Source organism: Palaemon carinicauda, chromosome 28 (genome assembly GCF_036898095.1).
Source record: "Palaemon carinicauda isolate YSFRI2023 chromosome 28, ASM3689809v2, whole genome shotgun sequence".
NCBI lineage: Eukaryota > Metazoa > Arthropoda > Malacostraca > Decapoda > Palaemonidae > Palaemon > Palaemon carinicauda.
This window is the reverse complement of record NC_090752.1, coordinates 57,386,393-57,412,222: the sequence shown is the minus strand read 5'-3', so window position 1 is coordinate 57,412,222 and position 25,830 is coordinate 57,386,393. Positions and strand designations below refer to the sequence as shown.

General features: G+C 32.4%; 1 protein-coding gene across 12 annotated transcripts in view; it reads left to right on the top strand.

Moving 5' to 3' along the window:
- The window catches only part of LOC137621611 (protein turtle-like), a 187,441-nt gene that overhangs the window by 117,940 nt on the left and 43,671 nt on the right, over positions 1-25,830 (top strand). For 6 of the 12 annotated variants that reach the window (XM_068352043.1, XM_068352040.1, XM_068352044.1 and 3 more), the window contains 4 exons: positions 15,237-15,434; positions 19,792-19,907; positions 22,738-22,849; positions 25,183-25,288. In XM_068352043.1, coding sequence (XP_068208144.1) covers positions 15,237-15,434; positions 19,792-19,907; positions 22,738-22,849; positions 25,183-25,288 — 532 coding nt within the window. The remainder of the gene's footprint in view (positions 1-15,236; positions 15,435-19,791; positions 19,908-22,737; positions 22,850-25,182; positions 25,289-25,830) is intronic. The other 6 variants (XM_068352046.1, XM_068352047.1, XM_068352045.1 and 3 more) reach the window with 2 other exon arrangements.

Here is a 25,830-nt window from a genome sequence, read left to right as displayed (position 1 = left end):
ACCATCAAGAAAAAATACCTTAACAACCTAAAATTCGCAGATAACATAGTTTTATTTAGTGATTCATGGGAGGAATTGCAAAATATGATAGAAGATTTGAATAGAGAAATCAGAATCTAGGACTTGAAATGAATATGAGTAAAACTGAGGGTTGTAGCCTATTGGAAACGTCCCTACCTGGTGATTGCCAGACTAGTGTTCGAGCCCAGCTCAAACGCGTTAGTTATTTTGGTCACTGCAACTTCACCATCCTTGTTAGCTAAGTATAGGGGCTTTGGGGAAGCCTAGAGGTCCACTTGCTGAATCATCAGCAGCCATTGCCTGGTCCTCCCTGATCTTAGCTTGGGTGGAGTGGGGGTTTGGACAGTGTTCATATGTAAATATGGTCAGTTTCTAGGTCACTATCCTGCTTACTACGGTAATGTCACTTTCCCTTCCCTCTGCCATTTATGAGTGACCTTTAAAACCTTCAATTTTTAGTGAAGATGCAGAGACAACCAATAAGGGTTATGGATAAATTTCTAGAGATTGTTAATAGATATACATACTTAGGGCAGACAGTAAGTGTTTCCCTTGGACATGAGACTAAAATTAAAAGAAGGATAAGCATGGAATGGAGAGATTTTGGTAAACAACATGAGGTTATGAATTGTAAAATGCCACTTTCTCAAAAAAGAAAAGTATTTAATAAGATAGAGCCTTACTGGAGCCTTAGAACATAAGCTAGTTACAACTCAAAGAGCTGTGGAGAGAATAAGGATAGGATTAACACTAAGAGAAAGAGAAAGAGCAACACGGACACAAGAGCAAACTAAAGTAAAGGATATTCTAACATCATGTAAGAAAAAGAAATGGATGTGGGCAGGATACAAATAATGGGAATGAAAGATAATAGATTGACATTAAAAATAACAGATTGGGTTATGAAAGTTTGTAAGAGACGCAGGGAAAGGAAGAGAAGACGATGGATTGACGAACTAAGAAAGATTGCTGTTATGGACTGGCATAGAAAGAGCATACACAGATGCGAGCGGAAGGACATATCTGAGTCCTTTGTTCTGCAGTGGACTAGTAATGGCTGTTTATGATGATGGTGATATGTATATATTATATGTATATATATATATATATATATATATATATATGTATGTGTGTATAAAAACATACATAAAGTAAGATTATATATATATATATATATATATATATATATATATATATATATATACACTCTCTCTCTCTCTCTCTCTCTCTCTCTCTCTCTCTCTCTCTATATATATATATATATATATATATATATATATATATATATATATATATATATATATATATATATACACATACACTCTCTCTCTCTCTCTCTCTCTCTCTCTCTCTCTCTCTCTCTCTCTATATATATATATATATATATATATATATTTATACTGTATATATATATATATATATATATATATATATATATATATATATATATATATATATATGTGTGTGTGTGTGTGTGTATGTATATATAAAACAGTGTTACCAACCGATTAGGAGATTGAATTGAGTAACGGTGGAATAAGTATTGTCATAGAGTGTAATGTAATTAATGAATAGTAAAATGTCGGAATATTAGCGTAAAGAGATGAGGATTTAATTGAAGGAAGGAATTGGGGAGATTTTTAGGAAGTGTAGATGTAATTGGTAGAAGGCAGAATCTTCTTCTTCTTTGTCTGCATCTTTTCCCACTTTTATGTGGGGTTGAGGTTTCTGACCAGCTTTCTCCATTAACCATTAATTTCATTTTTACAACTTTCACTGGTGATATTGGTTTTGGCTAATTTTTCATGGCCGGATGCCTTTCCTGCCGCCAACCCTCCCCATTTACCCGGGCTTGGGACCGGCACCAAGTTGAGGCTGGCTTGCCTCCCCCCTCAGTGGCTGGGTTGGTAGAAGGGAGAATGCTGTATAGAAATGTCAGGGAAAGAAAACTAACTATGAGGAATAAGCTAGAGAGAAGTAGGTGAGTTAGACAGATTTTTTCGATAGGTCAGAGTTGTGCAGTATGCAAAATTGAAGTGAAAGTACAGAGATTGAGCTAAGGAAATAATAGATGTTAAATTAAGAAATGCTGAGTGAGAAATGTCTTCATTAAATGCTGAGTGAGAAATGTCTTCAGAAAATGTAGTCTGATATTGATAGAGCAGTTTACGTTGTTGTTAAAACATGCAAAAAAAACATTGTTTTGTATTTTCATCATGCAAGCTCCACTTGTTTTCGTCTTGAAGAAATAAAGAAATTAAACTGGATAATTCATGCCTAGTGCATTAGCAAAATTTCTATCTTTGAGAGCATTATTATTACGTTGTTATCATATAATTGAGAAATATGTCTTTTTCTATTATCTTTAAAAAAAGAACAATCATTGCGTTCAAATTATTATAAGAGGGGAAATTAAATTTTCCTTGTCATTTTGTTTACATGGTTTTATTGGATTTTTTTGGTATCATTCCTACTCAACTACAAAACTACTATTTTCAAAGCGCTTTTACTGCTGGTAGATAGAATAGAGTATTCAGAATTGATACAAAAAGTACTGGAGAGATTCTAGCTGGGGAAAAAAACAACCTTACAGAAGTGGGAAAGTTGCTAGGTCACTTACTGCTATTTAAATTGCTAGGAATCTTACATTTCCATTGCAATTCTTATCCAGTTCAGTGATTGGACAGGAGATTGGCATATAACTTCATGTGCTTTGAGAGTAGTGTCCATTGTTTATGGATTTTTTCTAAAGAGCTCTGATTTAATCTTTGAGCTCACATAGCTAGTTATTGCAATTCCGAAGAGAGTAAATGTTTCTTTTATCCAAAAGGCATAATTTGATAGGTTTATGGCCCGTCTGTTTTGTTTTCTCAGAATAATCCTGAGGCTGATAGCATGTTCCTGTTTGAGTTACAATTCCTCACTTTTAAAGTTGTCCATATTAATGTAAGCCTCAAATCTTGTTCATCAGGGGTGAATTTCAACAAAGCCATGACAATCAGAGCTAAGAAAACAAAGCCACCACTTATTCCAGGAACATGCCGCAGTAACCATTTTTTTTTTTCAGAATCTCCGTTTTATATAGTCAAATATAAAATTAAATTTCATGATGAAAACCAGAGGGCAGATTGGCAAATTTACCCATCTGATTGAACTTCCCGTCAAGTCTTTCACTAGTAGGGAAGGAGTGTTTATTCTCCTCTTGGATTCTTCAACCATCACCATTTTTGTCATCGTTGATTTATTACATTTCTCTTAAAAAGAACATATTCTTTTCGTTAACAAGTTGTCATCTTATCTTGAGCTCTCATTGTCTGAGAAATTGTTAATTTGTGTCATTTCCAACACACGAGGAAGATTCATCTCTCGGATTCTTTACCAGTAGTCCGCTTCTAGCTATGAGCGCTCTCCTATAAGAGGTTAAAGGTTATATCTGCCACCTTTTCCCCAGATTGCAGTACAAGTTAAAATCCAATGGATGAAAGATGCAATGATAAGGCATCGTTTCCTCCGCTGAGAATATCAGGTCAAAATTCAGTGGATGAAAGATGCGATGATAAGGCGTTGTTTCCTCCACTGAGAATATCAGGTCATTATGAAAGAAAATATTTTAAGCATCTTCTCTTACACCATAAGAGCATTCCAATAGTCCTCTGATTACCTACTGGAACTGTTATTTATGCTATTGTTCATAATACATACTTTAGCAATAGCATTCATTTTTTAGTTGCTATATCTTTAGTTCTTAGAGTAATATCTAGTGACTGGATGTCTTCCTCTGTCTTGCTGTACCTGTAAGATATCACCAGGAGGTCTATTTATTCCATAGTAGGGTAAACAGACCGTATTCTTGATAATACTCTATCACCGCATCACTGGTGATTCTTCGGTGAAATTGATTGATTGATTTGAAGTTTTCTGGAAACCTGACATCAAGGGTCATTATTATTATTATTATTATTATTATTATTATTATTATTATTATTATTACTTGCTAAGATACAACCTTAGTTGGAAAAGCAGGATGTTATAAGGCCAGGGGCTCCAACAGGGAAAATAGCTCAGTGAGGAAAGGAAAAAAGGAAAATAAAATATTTCAGGAAGAGTAACATTGAAATAAATATCTCCTATATAAACTATAAAAACTTTAACAAAACAATAGGAAGAGAAATAAGATAGAAGAGTGTGCTCGAGTGTACCCTCAAGCAAGAGAACTTTAAAGCAAGGCAGTGGAAGCCCATGGTACAGAGGTTATGGCACTACCCAAGACTAGAGAACAATGGTTTGATTTTGGAGTGTCATTGACGCTAATCAGTGAAATAGATGTATGTCCATGCTATCCTTATGCATTATTGGATCCACAATATTTCTCTTATGAAGCAGCTACCTCCATAAACCAATTACACCGTTAGGGTGAACTCTTTGCTGGCCATAACACCATCAAGATAAGAATGGATCTAAATGAAATATAGTGACCTTGGTAAACTAAGATGTTAACATATTTCCTTGCATGTATTTAGTTGAAGTTGGTGCTATTTTGAGAGTGCCTCTAACTTGTTTGTTCTTAATTTTATCCTTTCTTGTCTTCCTCTTGTCTCTCTACATGTCCATACCATCTCAGTCTACTTTCTCTCATTTTGGTTGAAGCTGGTGTTCTTAACTTTATCCTTTCTTGTAAGTCCACATTGCCACCTCAACATCCTCATATTACTTACACCAATCCAATCCTATTGATTATAAGTAATCTGTTTCAGTTTCAAATCGAGACAGAGCTTCTTATTGTAACAATTTTTTTCTGTTTTCCTTCCTTAGCTTTCTGATTCCTTAGAAGGAGCCGGAGGATGCCAGAAGCTGCGTCAACTTTGTTGTGTTGATGGGAACTTTCCTAATATATTATTGGATTTTGTTTTTGCATTAGAGTATATTGAAATTTATAAGTTGTTTCTATTGTTTCTCTACATACATACCCATTAATTTGAAAAGGCATTCCTCCAGTTTCCACAGTTGATTGGATTATTTTGGTAAAGTGACTAAAGTGAATGATGGTTAATATCCTGTGGCTTCCTTCCTTTCACTTTTGAGGAGCAACTATTCAGGCAAAATAGGAGCTAACATTGTAGTAATGATCATTTCTTTTGTTTCCTCATACCATAAAGAGGTCCTCTTCAATATGATTTTTTGGATAGTGTCATAGCCTCTGCCCCATGGTCTTCCACTGTCTTGGGGTAGAGTTCGCTTGCTTGAGGGTACACTCGTGCATACTATTCTATCTTATTTCTCTTCTTGTTTTTTTTATAGTTTTTATTTGAGAGATTTATTTTAATGTTAAAATATTTATTTTGTTAATTCTCTTGTAGTTATCTTATTTCCTTTCCTCACTATGCTGCTTTCCCTGGTGGAGCCCTCGGGCTTATAGCATCCTGCTTTTCCAAGTAAAAACAATAATAATAATATTAACGATAACATGTTTTATACACCAAGGGAGTACCTTGATACTGACAGTTGTCTGAAGTTATTTTTATTGGTAAAATTTGAAAAATTTAAGGCTCCAAGTGATTCTTCTGTCTAATTAGCTTGTCATAAGGTCCCATCATTTAGTATTCAGAAAAACATATACTAAATCAGTAGACGTCAGAAATAGTCCAATTTTTTATATGTTTTTATTTATTTAAAAGAATTCCAGATTGGTTAGTTTCAATATTTTATGTATATATATATATATATATATATATATATATATATATATATATATACAGTATATATATATATATATATATATATATATATATATATATATATATATATATATATATATATATATATATATATATATATATATATATATACACACACACACACACACACACTGTATATAACAACAAATGCAGCCGTTTCTAGTCCACTGTAGGACAAAGGTGTCAGAAATATCCTTTTTCATGTCTGGGGTTTGGCCAATTTTCGGCACTACGCTGACCACTGCAGATTAGTGATAGTGGGAGATTTTGGTCTGATTGATCGTATCAAACCAACCTAGTATGGGTGGCCCTGACTAGTACAGCTATGCTGATCATGACGATATGCAAACCCTTTCACCATGTTAAGGTATTCCCACTTAGAGAGGGATGAATATATATATATATATATATATATATATATATATATATATATATATATATATATATATATTTATATATATATATATATATATATATATATATATATATGTGTGTGTGTGTGTGTGTATGTATGTGTCTGTCTGAGTGTATGTAGGTATGTGTGTGCAAATTTCAGTGTGTGTACAAAATATTAAGAGCTTGATGGTAAATGTGAGCTAAAGTCGGGTTATCGGTGGAAAAATGCCAACCAAATAACTGCAGCAGAAAGTATTCATATGGTGGTGAAAGAATGTAAATGAATGATGTCACGGCAGAGGAAAGAGGTTAGCCAGAGAATGACAGAAGTGAAGAAAGCAGCCAGAAAAGGGGTGTCAAGAAGGTTGGGGGAAATCGAGCCTTATTGGTGAAAGTTATGTGTTGCCTCTGTGATTAAGTATTTTTGGTATGTATTTAGTGTATCATTGTTTTATTTTTCTAACGATTCTAATTACTCTTGAGTGTAAATGGATTTATTTTGAATATATTCATATATATGGTATGTATATATGTGTACAGTATATGCATTGTAAATATGAATTTATATATGCATATATATACACATATATATGCATATATATATATATATATATATATATATATATATATATATACATACAGTATATATATATATATATATATATATATATATATATATATATATATATATATGTATATATATATATATGTACTGTATTGATTGATGAATTTATATATTTGTTTGTGCCTGCGTTCATTATTTAGCAAGTATAAGGATAAACATTGAAAACCTTTGATGAATAATGTAAATTAAGCTAGAAATCAGACAGCAAGTTAATCGCTATATATATATATATATATATATATATATATATATATATATATATATATATATATATATATATATATATACATATATATATATATATATATATATGCCTATATATATTTACATATACATACATATATACTGTACATATGTATATATTTGCTATCTATACTTACAAAATTTTCATAAAAAAAAAATTGAAAAACCATAATGTGGGCAATGAATTATCGTGAAAACACAACAGTTTCTGATATTACTGGTCCCCTCTCGAGGTGTAGAAATTAATAGCATTAATGCAAAAAGTGAAGAAATAAAATCCCAAATAAAAAGAATGCACAGCCTAAAATGTTCTTTGGAAATCATTAACAATATTTTTTAATATTAGGTTCTATCTTTTTATGAATTAAATTCATAGGATTTTATAGGTATTTCTTGAAATTGGGAAATATGAATCATTATATTTCTATAATTATTTTTTTCATTATTTCTTAAACTCATTTCTATTACCTTTTTTCCTACATTAAGAGGGATATAGATGTTATAACTTGCTAGAAAAATCTAGATGAATTAAGTCTAGACACCATTATAAATTCATGCAGTAAGTACATTGAAATTCCCAAAGTAGAAAGTATCAGCCTAGAATAGACTTTGCACTAGGACTGTATTTTTTTTTTTTCATATTTTACAATTACTACAGGCTTAGTTAGGGGAATAATACATTTTTCATCATTAGTTGTTGTTGTTTTTTTCCCGCAAGTTTGGTGGTCAGATGTCACATGTGAATAATATATATATATATATATATATATATATATATATATATATATATATATATATATATACATGTATGTATGTATGTGTTTATAAGAGTTCCCCTTGATAAAAAGGAGATGTTTTCCAGCAGTGAGTTCTGAAGTATCCAATTCATATCCCCCACCCCCATATATATACTGTATGTATGTATATATATGCATATATATGTATATGTATATATATATATATATATATATATATATATATATAATTGCTCTTTATTCCTGGTTTCTGTTTACCTTCATATTCTTGTCCATGGTCACTTTCAGCTTTATTTTTTTCATACTTCCACCAGTTCTTGCAGTTTCTCTTCATTAGCCGCAAGTAACAATGTCATCACTCCACTCATAACAATTTTGTATTCACTTATGAAAAGAGGCAATAGCCACTTCCACAAGATTTCCTAATTTTTGCTGACTCTATTCGTAATTGCATCATTCCCATCAGCCTCTTTCTTTTATCAACCTTATACAGCTCTTCAAAATACTTATTGCATCAACACAGGACTATATTTTATTCAGACCACATCATATAATTTTCCTCATGTGATTGTAATAAAGTTTTGCTCCTCCATCTCTCTTTGCATTTAATTCATTAAACGTGAATTTATTTCTCTTCAGTGACTGCTTTTATGTTCATCCAATTTTTCCTCGACGATGTTGTTCATTTTATTTTATACCACTTCATAATCACTTCTCTTTATCCACCAAATGTACCTACAAGAGTGCCCCGTATTACTCAAGGGTCTTTTCAGTATTCTTTCAGCCCCCCGAAGCACTTGCTTTATATCCTTTCTACTTTACCTCCATTCCTGCCTCACTTCTTCCATCATGCTCCCCAAATACTCTTAACTTTCTCTTTATATTGTAAATTCAAGTTTTACCTCTCAGATGTACTTCTGAACTGGATGGCCTTACAGCCCTCAGCACCAACCTATATAGGCCTATTTAATAAATCTATTGAATCCAAGATTGCATTGGTTTGGCTTCACTAGCCCGTCTTACATGCCCGTTTATTACTCGTGTGCCCTCAAACCCACGCATTTTATTCTTTGGGTTGTTAATGAATATGCATCCTAATGATGTATTCCACGTCAATGGGTTTAACACTTCCCCACTTTTTTTCAAATTTCTCCTTGTGTGCTATCATCACTTCTCTCTTACCAAGCTTACATGTATTAATTCAGTTTAGTACTTCTTTGCAATCATCTCTCCTGACTTATTATCATGAATTTCACCTTCATCGGATAACGAGTAGATATCTCTATTCATCCTGCTCTTATTTTTTTTTATAGTTATGCCCCCAGTTTTTACACTTCTATCTGTTTTATGAGCCTCCTCTGGAAGAGTGTAGAATGACTAAGTTGGAAGTTTTACCGTAAAAGGGGTTCATTCACAACTTAGCTGTTAAACAATTGAGTTATTGTGTTGTTTTTCCTTGGAGTTACTGCCTGTTATGGAAAGATAGAATTTTTATATACATATATATATATATATATATATATATATATATATATATATATATATATATGTATATATTTATTTATTTATATGTGTGCATATATATACATATGTGTGTGTGTGTGTGTATGTTTGTGTATATAGTTATCACTTTGTTCAAGCTTTGTTAGTCTTTACTAAATTTGGCCAGGTTTTGGGTCTGCTTAATGAAATGTCATGAATTTATTTTGAATTTCATAGCTCACTGACTCTGAATTTAAAAAGAAAAAAGACGTAGATGTCCTGTATTGTTGATTTTTTAAGGAAAAATATAGAATATGTAGAAAATATAACAAGATTATTTGATGTATGAGACATCAGTGGGAAAGTGTTGTACTCATAGTCTGGTGTTCAGTATCACTTGGCCTTGGATAGGCTACTACCAGTCCTATAAAAGGTGTGATTATAGACTGCTAAGATTCATGGCGAGAGTTATTGGGGAAGATTGTATTAGAAATGAGAGATGGTGGAGAGATGTGATGTGGAGCATTCAGTCAAAAAAAAAAAAAAAATGATGATGAAGTAACTTGATAAAGACCTGTGAAAATAAGTTGAAGATGACTGTATTTTCAAACTTAGGAATCTGGTGTTAGAAATCTAAAATAGTTTTATCTCCCAATTTTAGGAATGCTATAAAATGAAGCACTCTAAAATTTTATTCCAAACTGCTACAGGTAATGGGAATGAAGCAAGTATCTCAAAAGAAGTATATTAACTTAATACGTACAGAGACAGTCATTAGGAAGATGTACGATATGAATGTAAACCGAATACCATATTTAGATTGAAGTAAGTTTTGTGTTGAAACGAATGGTATATCTTGTGAGTATTTTTGTTAACTGAATGCAGAATATACTGAGGAACAATTTTTTATTTTTATTTTGCTTTTATCAAGATGAGGTCAATATATTTTTATCTATACGAGTTCTCTTGCCTGAGGGTACACTCGGGCACACTTCTATCTAGTTTCTCTTCCTCTTGTTATGTTTAATTTTTTTTTATAGTTTTTATAGGAAATATTTATTTTAATGTTGTTACTATACTTAAAATATTTTATTTTTCTTTATTTCCTTTCCTCACCGGGCTATTTTCCCTGTTGGGGCCCCTGGGCTCATAGCATCCTGCTTTTTCAACTAGGGTTGTAGCTTAGCATTTAATAATAATAATAATAATAATAATAATAATAATAATAATAATAATAATACAGTATATTGCATAACTATTGCAATATGTTAAAATTTTTCATTGAAAGTATTTAAGCAAATGGGTATTTATTTATTGGTTGGGGAAGAGAAAGGTTTTATTTCTATGTAGTTCTTTGTCTTTTACCTTCAGCAACATTCGCTTTTAATTCTTATATCTGAAGAGGGGAACAATGTATTTGCTAAAACTGTTGTGTTTCAAAAAACGATAAATTTTTATACATACTGTACAAACACATTATATATATATATATATATATATATATATATATATATATATATATATATATATATATATATATAAAACGTATGTATGTCTAAATGTATGAAGTTTTCATTTGATCTAGTGTATTAGTCTCACTGCATCTTCTCTGGTGACAAAACCATGTTTATTGTGAAATCATTGATTTAGAATAGAGCATATTGAATATTGTCACCACATATTACTAATCCTCTTGGTTAGGGTCACTTTTGATTCTAATTCTAAGGTAGACAATGATAAAAAAAAAAAAAGTTCAGAAATTTAGCTTTCCTCTTGAACTTCGTGCATAAGAAAGCTCTATGTCTTTTCTGCTCTGTATTAATTGAATGTAATTTAGTGGACTGATTAGCCGCTACTTTGGTAGGTTATTTCTCTAGGTAGCTGTATAATGTTGTCTTAAATCAGTTGTTAAAATTTAATCGCCTCATAGATGACAATTTGCAGTTTGAAGGATTTGCCAGATTAAAATGACAGTAAACTTATTGACACTTGGAGATGATGATAATCTGTAATATGCAATCAGTGAGGTCAGCATATAACATTATAGGCCTTGAACTAGGATTAATTTTCTCTTGTTATTTCATGGTTAGCTTTGGTGTACAGTATCACATCATTGTAGTTTCATATAATGATCTACACAACATCTCACATGTGCAGATTCTTTCATAGCCAGCAGCCATAGCATTATCCTTTAAATAAATAGTTACGTTAGTAGCAAAAGCCAGGGACTTGAATGATTTTGAGTATGTCTCTTTAGGACATAACTAAATTATGAGAGCATGACCGTGCTTAATGTAAAGAAATAATTATATGCTTTGGAAGTTATAAATGGCTTTTGTTTGTACATCCTTAGTTAAAATATCTCCAAGTCATGTGGCTTATCTTTACTTTTATCGGTAAATCTATGAATCATCTCGAGTGTTTTGCCTTAATTAGTGAAATGACTTGATTACTTGGATAATGGTTGAGTTTAACTCGAATACTAATAGTCAGCCTCGTTGGCTCTGAATTTTGCGAGTTTTACGTAATGGACTGCATGACGTTTCACTAGATAGGTGTACAGTTCAATTAGATGTCAGCTAAAAGTGCTTTTTTTACTTTTTTCTGTTTTTGACATAAAGTGTCCACATCCTAGCATGCTCACTGTAATACTTGCTTCTGTTGTATATGAGTTTCCTTCCTGTTGCTTTTCTTCATTTTGTTTCTCAAAAGGAATTAGTAGTATATATTGGTTGTTATTTAATGCTTCTTATTGCTGGTCATTTTAGAAACTTAGCACTCGACTAATAATGCAATTTTCTCACTAGAGTATCCTCATCCCATTGTATAGTATTGGATTGGAATATTATTTATCATGGGTTTATATTTAGTCGGCAAACAGTCACTTTCTAGCTCTTGTTATAAGATATGTCCACCTCTTGACACTGCTTCACACATTCTGGAACAACAAAACATTTAACTGATACAACACTACACACCTATGGAGATCAGTCTCTGGCCATGTGTTCCAAATGAAGGAACAGATCCATTAGTTACTCATAAAGCTTTAAAAAAAAAGTTTAACTGAATAGATCTTGTAAGAATTAAACAGGAAATGAGATCACTCCCTTTTATCAACTCAAGTGTCTGCCATAGATCATGAATTGAGTTTCATCAAATGTTTCGACTTTTTTCTTTTTTTTTTCATTCCTGAGATGACCCTCTTCCCTGCTGTTATTTTCTCTATACTGTACAGTATCATTTATCATTATAATTCATACTCTGATATCTTATTATCCCATAATGAGTTGTCATTGAATTCTACCTATGCACAACACTTGCAATGGTTTTCTGTTCCAGTTGAAATTTTATACTGAACAAGTGTGCTTTTTTTTTTTTATTTGTTCATTCATGGTGTCTGAAGTATCTATTTTATTGTCCTTTTAATTACAGTTAATTTTCAATTCAGTTTGATTTCATTATTTCTCTCCTAAATGACTTTATCCATCCTTGTCAAATATAATACTAATTTGATTCATGCGTTTCCCCATTGTGTGCATACTGATCTTATAGGCTCATGCGCAATATTCAGCAATTATTTCTTAGTTTTTTTGGTCCAATAACTCATCATACCTGCAAGGCTTTTTTTACTGTTTATTCAGTAGCCATGCCTGCTAGATTTGTTACTTTTAACTAATTAACCCGACACAACCTTCTCTGGCGGTGTGTTCTGCTGCCTCTTCAACCATTATGTCCTGTTCTGTAATTCTTAACTCATGTGCTCTCCCTGTTTACTTTATGCTTCTTGCTTCAAGGACTTAGCTACAGCAAATATCCCTGATAAAAGACATTTATTTTAGTTTATCTTTATTTGTTTTTAAATTTTGTTCATCATTGTTTATATGTATATGTAACATATATATATATATATATATATATATATATATATATACATATATATATATATATTTATATATATATGTATATATAGATATATACATATATATATATATATATATATATATATATAGTATTTACATATATGTATACATATATGTAGAGATATACTGTAGATATATGCACATATATACATATGTTTATATAACTTATATATATATATATATATATATATATATATGTATATATACATATATATATATATGTGTGTGTGTGTACATATATATATCTATATATATCTAAATTATATATATATATATATATATATATATATATATTATATATATATATATATATATATATATATATATATATATATATATATATATAAAGTATATATGTGTGTTTATATGACACATATATGTATAGATATGTATGTGCATATATATAATATATATGTATGTATATATATATATATATATATATATATATATATATATATATATATTCACAATACTTTTTCATGTCTCGCCTCCGCCTCCATCTTCTATGGACGCCATTTTGTTCAGGTGCATGGATGGCATGCAATTGGCTTGTTGTTTAAACGTAGATTTTTCACAAAATCTTTTTTGCAATCCAGTTATCTTCCCTCAAGAAACTGTTGATCTGTGTTTCATATTTTGATTAATATTTTTATTAATTTTAAGATGAGCAGTTTGTTAACTCTTGAAATAATTTTAATGGCAGATATTATTAATCTTAGACTAATGACCCTAATAATAGATACAAGATTTGTTTAATGAGATTTTTCAGTTTTCTGATAAATAAAGATATCATAAATAAACTCTGAAGATTGATAGCCTAGAACTTTTTAATAACTTTCTTTCTTATTTACCAAGATAGTAAGAGAAAGCTTTGTTCATATGAATATGGAAGCAAAGGATTTATGATCTTGTTATATGTAGCTACTTGCAGTATCTATAAAAAAAGATTGAGCCTATAAGAGCCCTTAGGAGAGTTGTTGCGGCAACCCACCTTTTAACCTTACTAACTACAAACCACTATAACTACCTCCCTCTGGACTGGAGCTTTTTTCGTTTCTGTCACGTTTTTCGTCTTTGATCTCTTTTGACCTGCCGCTGACGCCTGCCAATCCGCCGCCCTCGTTTGGTTGGTCGGCTGGCTGGTTTCTTGTCCACCCCCGTTGGCTGCTGGATGGCTCGATCTACCACTACCACCACCACCACCACAACCACTGCCACCAATAACATCATCACAACCACCAACAAATCAACCATCTACTGACAAATGACTACTGACCTTTTTTTATGAAACTCTCACCGTCATTACTGCCATACTACGGAAACCGAAACACAATTTTTTTTTATCTTGTTTGAATGTATATTGTTTCTACCACCTCTATAACAATATCCACCACAACCTGTTCTCCATGGCCACTTACAACACAAATCTTAATTGATATTTCTTGTGTATCTTCTCTACTAACATCACACCCTTTACTTGAATCTCAAAAATATCTTCCTCACTGTTTCTGCCTCATTACACTCATTATTTCTCGTAACTAATGTTATTGAAACTAAAACCATTGACTAATTATTTTAATTTTATATTTATTATTACTTATATACTTTATCTGCCACTGTTACTGTTGCTGCTATTACTACCACTGATGTTTGTTATGTTGTTAATATTACTGACTTATTACTTGGAAATTGGCTTCTACTACTGTCACAATGAAATCATACTCACTTTGTTCCCTTAATATCATTTGTACTTACACCACAACCAACATCATTACTCTGTTGATGTACACCAACAATGACTCTGTTATTCACTATATTTTAAACGGCATCCACTTCTCAATGAAAATTGACATATCCTTTGATTTCAAAATTTGATCATCCCATTCTTTTTATGATTTCCACATTACTCGCTTCCCATATGCTGCAAACTACATAATAATACATCTCACCACAATGACAACATCAATACAATCATTGCCACCAACATTAACACCACCCACCACCACTGCTGCCGTTCTACTGCTGTACTCCTGCTGCCCGCTGTATCCCATTGACAAAGGATCGCTTCCGCTAGGCCCGAAGCCGGCTCCCCCTCGGAATGTGACGGTTGAAAAGATATCGGATGGGTTCGTTATCTCCTGGTTGCCTCCTCTAGAGTCAGTTGTACCCGTTGCCTACTATGACATCGAATACCGAATAGATGGAAAATGGAAAAAACTCAATAGTGAACATATAGTGGACGAATACTCGTATACAAGTAAGTGCTGTTGTATTTTACATATCTTTCTATCACACTCCATCATTTGTTGTGAGGAATATGATAATTTTTTACGTGTGAAGATCATGATAATCGTACGCACAAAATTATTGCTTATATTCAGCAAATAATTTTGTGTATTACCTGATTTTTTCTTTTTAAATGTTGATATTATTTTTACCCTTATTCTTCAGCTTGTGACATAGAGGATTGAAATATCATTGCATTAAATATTTCTGAAAGGAAATAGATAATATGCAAAAAAGAAAATAGTATTATCTTTACTGTACCTTCTACACCCAACTAATACAAATATATATTCAGCTATTCCTCCATTTCTTAGCTAACCAAGAAATGATGGTAGCAATTTTTCAGTACAGTATTTACAAATGTTATATATCAAAGAATAAAGTAATGTTTTGATATCCTATTCCTCACATGTGATGGCAGATATTCATTATTATTCTTTATTATTACCAAACTGATTTTCTTATTGTTGTTCTAATATTCTTTTGTGCCTGAGTTATTGGTCTGTAACCAGTCCAGACCTTCATTGTCCAGTAGCAGATACTAAGAAAAACTGCTATACCTTTATAAACAACGTAATTAAGGATTATAGATGGAAATTAAGATTGAATGAGACCGTTCTGTCGAGTGCCTTAACAGCCAGGCAGTGATAACTACCATAAAACTTGACCACTTAATACTCCAAAGGACAAACATAAATTTGAATTTTTGCAGTATTTTCAGTGATTAAAATTTTGTAATTGGAATTATTTTGATTTATTTACAGATTAACTTCTTGAAATTTAAGTATTTCATATTTATTTGTAAGCAATATGGACAAATATACAATCATTTGTGTAGATTGATAACTTTCCATACCCAAGTGTTTATTACATAAATGCAAGCTCTCCTGTTTTACATGTAGCTGGAATTGTTCACTAAGTTCTGCCAGAGTACCTTGTGCCTGAATGCCCTTGGTTTAGGTGCAATCTGTTTACAGGTCACATATCCTTTTAACTGTTTATTTTGATTATTGCCAAAACATCAATGGACTTTTTTTAGCTTTTGTTGTGAGAATAAACATAATTCATGTTTCCTTTATGTTGTGGCATTTTTCAAAATTCAGATTGATCCCAACTTATAAAGTTGTATAATGAATCAAATTCTAACATATATTTCAGCCACAGTTAAGCCATTGCCTATGGAGTTATTGGAGCCTATGACCAATGTGCCGTAGTAATGGACATCATAGTTAACTACCCTATTTGATTATTATAATCCCTATTATAAAAGAACAGTTTGCCTAGAGTTTTGACTGATTGGGAAAGATTGGAAATGGATTGCATAGATGTATGGTGACATGGTTGTTGGTCAGTCTTAATAGAGTTTTTGAAAAGGTCAGACAGAATTTTGGTAAAACTAAGAATAATGCTCATGTTATTTTGTGTTGTGCCCCCTACAGGGATTGATTAACTTAGCTACTATTGGACTTTTTGATTTTTATATCAAATGATCCTTGGTGTTGCCTTTATCTCCAGTCTTTGTTGTCAGAGCATATAAACTCCTTACAAACAATTCTTAGTTTTCAGGCTACAACTGATGATAATTCTTCCCATATACAAATAGATAATGGCATTAATGCCTCTGATCTTTTTTCTAATATTACTGGACTTTTTATCTCCAAAATAAAGGTCATAGCCCCTTGGCATCCTGATTTCTTTATTATAAGTTTTTAAAGTTGTTTCTCTTTTCCAAAAAAATAAAGATTATGATTTGCATCATCATTAGAGGATAATCTGTTTTTATTAATGATGATTGACTATTGACCAATGATTACCCAGGTAGCAAAATGAACACTGAAAACGCTAATAAAAGGGTCGATAATGAATCCCAAAAGTCCAATCTAAAATTTTAAAATTTCCATTTGTAATTATGGTAAACAGTTCTGTCACAGGTCTGACAGCCAAACTGGAAGTGCAATACTTTTTTTGTGATCACTGAATTTTCTTTTCTGTGAACCTCTCCTGGCATTCATATTGCTTCTCTCTCGAAACAGCTTAAATGTCTAAATCCTTAAAACAAATATTTTCCAATGTCTTACCTTGTAATAGCCTTGTCCTTTTGGTATAGTATTGGGATTATGTAATGGCATATGGCAATACTACAGTGTAAGTAGACAATATCCCTTTCTCTTTTGTCTTCATGTGAGGGATGATGATCCTCATTCTCCGTGTCACGTGCCTGGGCAAAAGTGTGATTTGAATAACCATTGTGAAGAATGTAGTGCCCTCGGTTCCTCTTTCGAAGGGTTATCTACAGCAGATAGTTATTTACATAAAATATTCTAGTCAGAAAACAAAATTTTGATTCAGGGGAAGAGTAAGAGAAGACTAGGCTAGTCAATTAATGTGGATAGTAATGAGCATCATAAAATTTTTATTGGTTTTGATATGTTTGTGCAAATTCAAAGTCCAACAAGCAAGTGGTCAAAGCCAGTGATCTTAGTGTAACCTTGCCTGATTTTATTCTTAGGCTAACTCCTCAAGTTGTGCCTAGCAATTTTAGTGTACCAGTCAGTAAAAGTCTTGTTGGGACACAGAATATCATAGATTCAATAATCTCTCCTTGAACTTTGCTTTCTAAAACAAACACGTAGGCTTGATGATTCCCGAGTGAGGTATCTCTGTTTAATTTGCTGCGAAAGCTTATTGCAAATAGAACGACCAGGAAAGAGTTGAATATTCTTACTATGTTCCCAAATGCTACTGCCTCTAAAGCAGCATATACTCAGAGGTTTTCTCTTTTTATAGACAGAGTGAATAAATTGTTTTCGCTGTCCCAAGTAGAAAATAAGCCAATTAATTCTACTTCCTGTCTTATATTAAGACCCTATCTCCGTCAAGAGCATTCATTAGTTAATGAAACCATGTTGTTGCTCTTGAACAAGCTAGTTCTCTTAATTCAATTTTTAATGTGAACTAAAGGAAGTCCATTGATAATAATTATTAAAATTTATTGACCAAAGAAATATGTTCTTTTGGCAATAGAATTGGGAGTATAGTTGAATTTTTTCTTTTGTAGAGTCTATAGTAGGGGTTATTTTTTACTCTTGCAGCAGAAAAGTTTGCAGATTATCCTTATCGTAATCCTATTTTAGATTATTCAACCTATTTAGATAAAACTATTTCTGATGGCTCTCTGGAGACTACTGCACTGTTAGTGAATTTTGTTGTTAAACGGAAACAAATGTGGTCCTCTATGATTGGGGTATTATCCTATGGACAGAATCTTGATTTAATTACCTCTCCTACATTTGGTCCAATATTAATTAGATCTAGATAGCGTTGATAATGTGGTAGTTCAGGTAGTCATCACAATGGAAAATGATACTCTTAACATCAAATTCTCAAAGGCCTTCCATTTCTCCCAACCATTCTTTGGCTACTTGTTCACAGATTCTGTTTCTATCACTCTTACAGAGTAATTCTAGAAATTTACAGTACATAAGTAGGCTGGGGTTTTAGATTATTTCCTGAATTTTTCCTTTTCTATCTCGCCTATCTATGCACTAATGTCTGTCACAATCTACTTGGCATTAGAAAATATATGAGCAGATTAAATTATACTCAAATATCACTGCTGGAGCATGTCTTATCTTGTTGATTAGAGATACAGAACTGTGAATATCACAATAATGGGCCACATATGACCAGATTTTACCAAGTTTGAGTTTTTAAACTTGATGAGATTGCCAGAAGAGGTTGTGGATGATAACTAGGAGTATATGAGCAAGGAGGATCAAGGTCTAACTTAGCACTGGGCTCCGTATTTTTCCTATACAGTATTTCCATTGATACTTTGTGTCTCAGGTATTGTCAATGACAACTATTTGAAGTTTGAATTCATTGTGAGTGTTGTTTCTCTGTAGACTACATAACATTTGAATTCAGTGCTTCATATGCCATTGCTGATTTCATGGTAATTCTGTGTGATTAACTATTACAATCTTTCATTGTGTCCCTGATTTCATTTTATTTTTCAAATTGAAATTTGAGAAAATGAATATAGGAAATGCAATATCCTTGTTTATGGACAATTACCGAATTTCATTTTCTATATTATTGAATACATAAAAAGTTTCCTGATAAATTTTCTGGGTTAAGGATTTATAGCAGAAACACATTCTAGCTCATTCTTCGAGTCCATGACTGAGAATTTATCATGTAATATTTGGTTGGTGTTTCATATTACCAGCAGAAAGTGAATTTGTAAATAAACATCTTTTTAAAAATGTATTGTCATTTGTGTTAAGTAGTTGATTTGTTGCTAATACATTTGATTCATTCCACAGTCAAGAAGTTGAATTCTGGAAAGAGGTATTATTTCCGAGTATTTGCAAAGACTTTGAGAAGTTTTGAAACTTCCCCAGAAGTAATGTTTGTTGCACCACTGCAAAACAAAGAGAAGGTAAGTCAAACTAAGCTCATATATAAGTTGTAGTATCATTGCAGTAGTGTGAGTTTTCCCTTGCGTGCCTTTCCAGACTAGATTATTAAGAAACAAATTAATTGCATTCACCATTCATGGAGAAAATTTTGATAATGAAATCTAGTCATATAGCCTTTATAAATACATTAAAAGTAGCTTTCCAATGCCAACAGCATTCATGTGTGTTCGTCACTTATTTCACTGAGATCATAAGATTATAAAATTATCCATAACTTTCTGTAATTCATATAGAATTTCCTATTAATTCCCTTATTTCATTGTTTATTAGTGATGATATCAACTATAGTGACCATGCTGGTGCTTCCCTTAATAGCTTTTCCTTTCAAAGATGGATCATTTGGGTAATATGCTGCCTTAAAGTATTTAATTAATACTACTGTAATATTTGTGCTTATAATTTCTAAAAATAAAAAATGTACCATTTATTACCTTTGCTAGGGGAGTTTTTTATTGTGCTCTGAATTAAATTGCTCTTTTCTGTATAATTTACAAGTTTCTCATTTAACTCAAGTCTTAATTTGTGGATAAGGGTAATCATATGTTTGATTGATAGATTTTAATCTTAATGAAGTGTTGAGCTAAACCTCTAATTGCACTAGTTCATCTAATTTGTTGATAGCCCATTTTTTTAAACTACTACTTTTCTAGCAAATATACAGTATATTATGTTGTTTATCAGTAACCGTTTTCATGATTCATCTTAATTTTTATTAATAAAGATGGAATAATATTAACTTTATTTTTAATGTTAACAGTACAGTATTCAAAAGCTTCAGTGAAATGTATTTGATATTTATTTTAACTTCTTGTACATAAAGGGCTGTAGATATTTGTTTTTATATGCATATCTTAAATAGCTTAACCATCATATTTACACTTATCCTTATCTACATTGTATTAACTCTCTGGTAATTACTTTTTCAGTTTAGCAGCTGTTTCTTTTATAATTTTTTTTAACTTATTAGACAGAGGAAGTTTCATTTGTATTTCCAGCAGCAACTCACGTAACTTTGCCCCTCTTACATGGGCAAGTACTACTTCTGGAAACTCCTAACTGAAGATGTAGAGCCTCAACTTGAGTCTATGAAACCTGGAAAATCATGACATCATTAGACTCCCCTCACAATTATTTTTGTTTTCTGGACTAGAGTAACTAGCCATACAGGTCTTTGTAATTGAAGCAATCCTCCTCCTCTTGTAGGTGGCAGAATCTTATCAAGTTAATTAGGGATAATTACTTTTCGAAGCAATTTATCAAAATACCAACACTTATAAGATCAACATAGTTTGATGGCAGTGCAGATCTTGAATGACTGATTTCGACAAACCTATAATTAACATGATACATGCAAAGATTTTCATGAACAGGTTGTATTTTAGTGGCTCCATTCAGGCCCAGGGGAAAGAGTTGCCAAAGCCAGGATATCTTCCAATTATTTGCTTACAGAAAAACCGGTGTTGTAGTTGGGAGATAAGGAATGGAGGAGAGCTTAAACTTGAGTGAATGATAATAGTCATGATTCCTGGTATAGCAAGGGAAAGAAGTGGTCACCCAGATGTTGGAATTTTAGTAATGATCATTCTCTCTTGCCTGCTATCTGTTTGGCTGGCTTGCTTTTAGCTGTATCTAAATTTATCCCTTCTCTGAAAGGTCTTTTCTGTTAGGGAGTCTTTTCTTTTCATATTCTGTATGTCTTTCCTTCTTATTAGGTTCCCACATGTGGTTGCTCCTTTGCCTTCAGTAAATCCATCTCACTGAAGCTAATGAAGATGTCGTTCTGAACTTATATCATAGATCTGGAACAAACTGGAATTGTGAACTTTTAGTTGGTAGAGCTGGTCACAGAACAGAAATGTAGTGTTCCAAATATAGAGATGATATCATTTGGTCTCCGGATTTAGCCTCTTCCCTCTTTTATTGACCTAAGTACAGCTCTATTCATACTTGGGTCAGGTTTTTGCACAGCGACAATCATAGATTTAACAACAAGAATTGTATTGAAAGATCTGCCATCATCATGGCCTGAGCAAGTAGATTGAACCATAGCATTAACTAAGGCACAATCACTGCTTCTTTTGACTACTAATCAGTCAACTTTGTTCTGCATTGGAAGTCAATATCTCAGGTGTGAGTGTTGCTATATTTCTGGTGCGCCTGTATAACTCCTGCCTGTAATGATGTTTACTCTCTCTGCCAAGTAAGTCCTTGGTACTGAAGTATTAGTTTGCTGAATTTGTCAACAGGTGTTAAAGACATCGCAAGAAATGTGAACTTTGTGTGCCATTTCAAACAAATATGTGGATCTTAGCCTTATGTTTTTATAGTCAAAAGCAATAGTTCAATATCATTAAAGATCCAGATTCCTCATTGCGTAGAAGCTAGAAAATAGATAGAGAAGGAAGGAAAGTTAGTTAATCAGTGAAGAAGTAGATATGGAATTGACAGGATGAAAACCTTTAGCAGACCCGTGGGAATCCTTTAAGAAAAACTTTGATGGGGACCTAGACCTGATGGGAGATTGGACAGATAGTGAAAATTCTTGTGGTGATAAAAGGTTCAATGTGACAATTGAAAACTGGCAGACAGAATATCATTAATTTGCAATATAATTCCTAAAGATTTATTCATCATACAATGACAATTTGTTGTTATAGCTTTAGAATTTATCGCCATAATTTATCATCTTCAATGACTATAGATTTATGGATGAAATTTTTTTAATTAACATATAAAATATTTAATACAAAATAAAACTTCTAACCTTCTACTTCTTCTTTGTACTTTCAGGCAATAACCGCAGCCTTAGTTGGTGGAATACTCTTCTTTATAGTAGCTATCATTCTGTCAGTATGCACAGTTAAAATCTGCAACAATAGAAAACGAAAAAAGCAGGAGAAAGGTATAGTAGTATCAGATTGGTTCTTGCAAATACAGTATGTATGTAAAGGAAAAGTATTTTTAATGTTCAAAAAACTGACAAATTATTAATTCAAAATGTACTTGAGGCATTTTAAAAGTGTTTTTAATTTGCCCCTGTAAAAAATGGATAAACTTTCATCATTGGCAACCAGGGATAAACAAATCTTAAGAGGTAAAATACCTGTAATATGCATACATTATAAGCTTATACGTCAAAAATATTGTATTAGGCTAATGCTATTGTCTTGTGCAATAAGAATTAATAGTAAAACCAAAAATATTATATATTTTAGCTCTGTACATTTATTTGCTCTTTGCAAATCATTGTCTTAGATAGCCACATATTTTGGTTTAAACCTTTGCAAATGTATCCACATTTATCTAAAGAAACATATTTTGCTGTAGTAGATGATAAGACATCCTCTTTTGGAGGATTAACAACCCTACATCTTACATCCATTAGTATGAAGCTTTAGTCCAGGAAGGTGGTCTGCTCCCAGTTTGAGACCTGGAAGGAGAATCTGTTTGATTTTTTATAGCTTTATAGTATATCAAACAAATCATTACCTTGGATAACCAGATATCTGTTTAGGAGAGAAGGGGATTGGAATGGATATTATTTGCTTGTTTTTGAGGATGCCATCAAGTAAGAAGTGAATGTATTTGCCTAAATCAATCTTGCTTCCAGAAAACTTTAGAAAATAAGACAACTACAGTTTGGGTCATAAAGAAGTACTGCTAACACTCTGTATCTGATCCAAGACTTGACAGATTATTTAAATGAATTGGTTAATTTTATGGAGTAAAAGTAAAGTAATAGGAAATAATAAATACAAAAATTAAGTATCCACCTGAGAGGAACATGAAATAGGATGGTAGCAGTCTAGTAGTGTTGTATGAAAGTAGGTGGCCTGAGGGAAGATTTTAGATCAAAGGTGACTGACTACCAGTCTACCAAAAAGCTGCATGGTAGGAAGAGCAAGAGATAGACTTTCCACCCATCTTGCTATTTCCCTAAATGGCTCAGCAAAGGATAACAGTTTGCAAGGAAGAAACAAACAAGGTACCAGCCCTATTCACTCAAGTTAATGAAAATATACCCCATTGACCCCTTCATTGAGTCAAATGAGATGATCCAATAACTTATTTAAACCAGAAACTTGACTATTTGGAGATTAGAAGCTAGAATGGTGGAAAAGCTACAAACAAAGGTAGGTGTGGAGTGAAATGCAGCCAGTGACAGATAAGTATATTTTCCTGAGGCTGGAATGGAACAGTAGTAACTCATAGATGTAAGTCCCTTTTCCATCTGACAAGGAGAGGATAAAGAACGATTTCAAAGATCATCTGGTTGACTATGAAGCCTAAGTCCTTGTATTGGAGTTCTAGAAAAAGAGAAGAATTTGGAGAGAAATGTGTGGCACATAGAATTAAAAGCTTTGAAATTTTGTCATCATTCTTTGCCTGGCATAGATGAAAGTAAGCGATAACGGAAACATCAAATCAAAAGTCAGTAGGCCTCCTTAGAAATCATTTGAACTTTGATCTCTGTACAGTATCTGACTTTATCTTTATGCCGAGCTCAGTCAATGTCTATCCTCCTTGCAAAAGAGCAAAGCAAAGGCTTCAAGGACCAGAGGTATCTATTGAAGTCAACTTTCTTTAACATTTGACTTGACTAGTGGGAGAATTGGGAAGGACTTTATGTATGTCAACAGATTGAGGAACCTCTTCATTGGGGTGATTAGCCTTAATGTCTACAAATAAAATAAAATGTAACATAACTTCAGTTTGTGAATAAAAGCATTGCATTATAAGCTTTCATTAAATTCTAGTAGCTATTCCTGTGATTGAAACTTCATACTGAAAGGAATGGGTGAGGGCACACAGGACTACCAGTACTGCCAAAGGCGCAGCCCCTATCTCATACTGAAGGGAGCAGGTGAGGTGACACAGGACTGTTAGTGCTGCTAATTTGATAAATGTGGATATGCCTGTTAGACTTTGCATAAGACAAAGGTTTTATTGCCTAATTTGTCATTTTATGGGTCATAATATGAAAAGAAAATTTCAAATTTATTGTTCTGAATGTGTACAGTTTAAAAAATGTCAGCCAATATCCAAGAAATTAATAATTTTCAAGGTTTTTGAACATAGGAAGCAGAACTAATTTACATACACTTAGAACATGTAAGGCAGATCTAAGGAATGGAGAACTGTATGTCGTCTCTTTTTGGAATCAGACAATTATTATATATGTTTTAACATGATTGTATATACTTTCTTATTCCTGCTGCTTATGGACGAACACAGAACTACAATCCCATATTTTCTATGATCCAGCCTACAACATCGTTGCCTGTCGCGTTACCGAGTCCAGAAATGGCGGCCATGGGTCCAGCCCAGTACCTTTAAAAAAGTAAGTATTTAACTATTTTTGTATTTAGTTTTAGTGTAGTAATGTAGTTTACTCATCTTTTTAGTAAACTAACTTTGTGCATGTTTAAATGTTACTAATTTGATTTGAATTTAACTATACAGTACTCTGTTTCATATAATAATGTTGACTATTTTATGGTATTTCAAAGAAAATGCAGCGTTTTTGTCATTGAAGATGAAAAGGAATCACATTTAAAGTTTATACAGACTCCTCTGAAAGTATCTTACTGGTGTAAAAGGGGAAAATGGACAAGAGTTCAGGACACAAAGTTTTACCATAAAATTGAATAGGAAATATGAAAAGAAAATAATTACTCAGGCAGACAGAACACATCTGCTTTGCACAATATTCATGATTTGTTTCAGATCTTTTAATATTACCAAAATGAAGACTCGACATAATACTTTTAGGCACGAGACCGCAGTGAGATCTGACATAGTGCAGCTCCTATACCTAAGCCAGGACCCGTATTAGTGGGGGAATTCCTCACCACAGCTTCCCACAGCTAGAGTAAGGTTTTG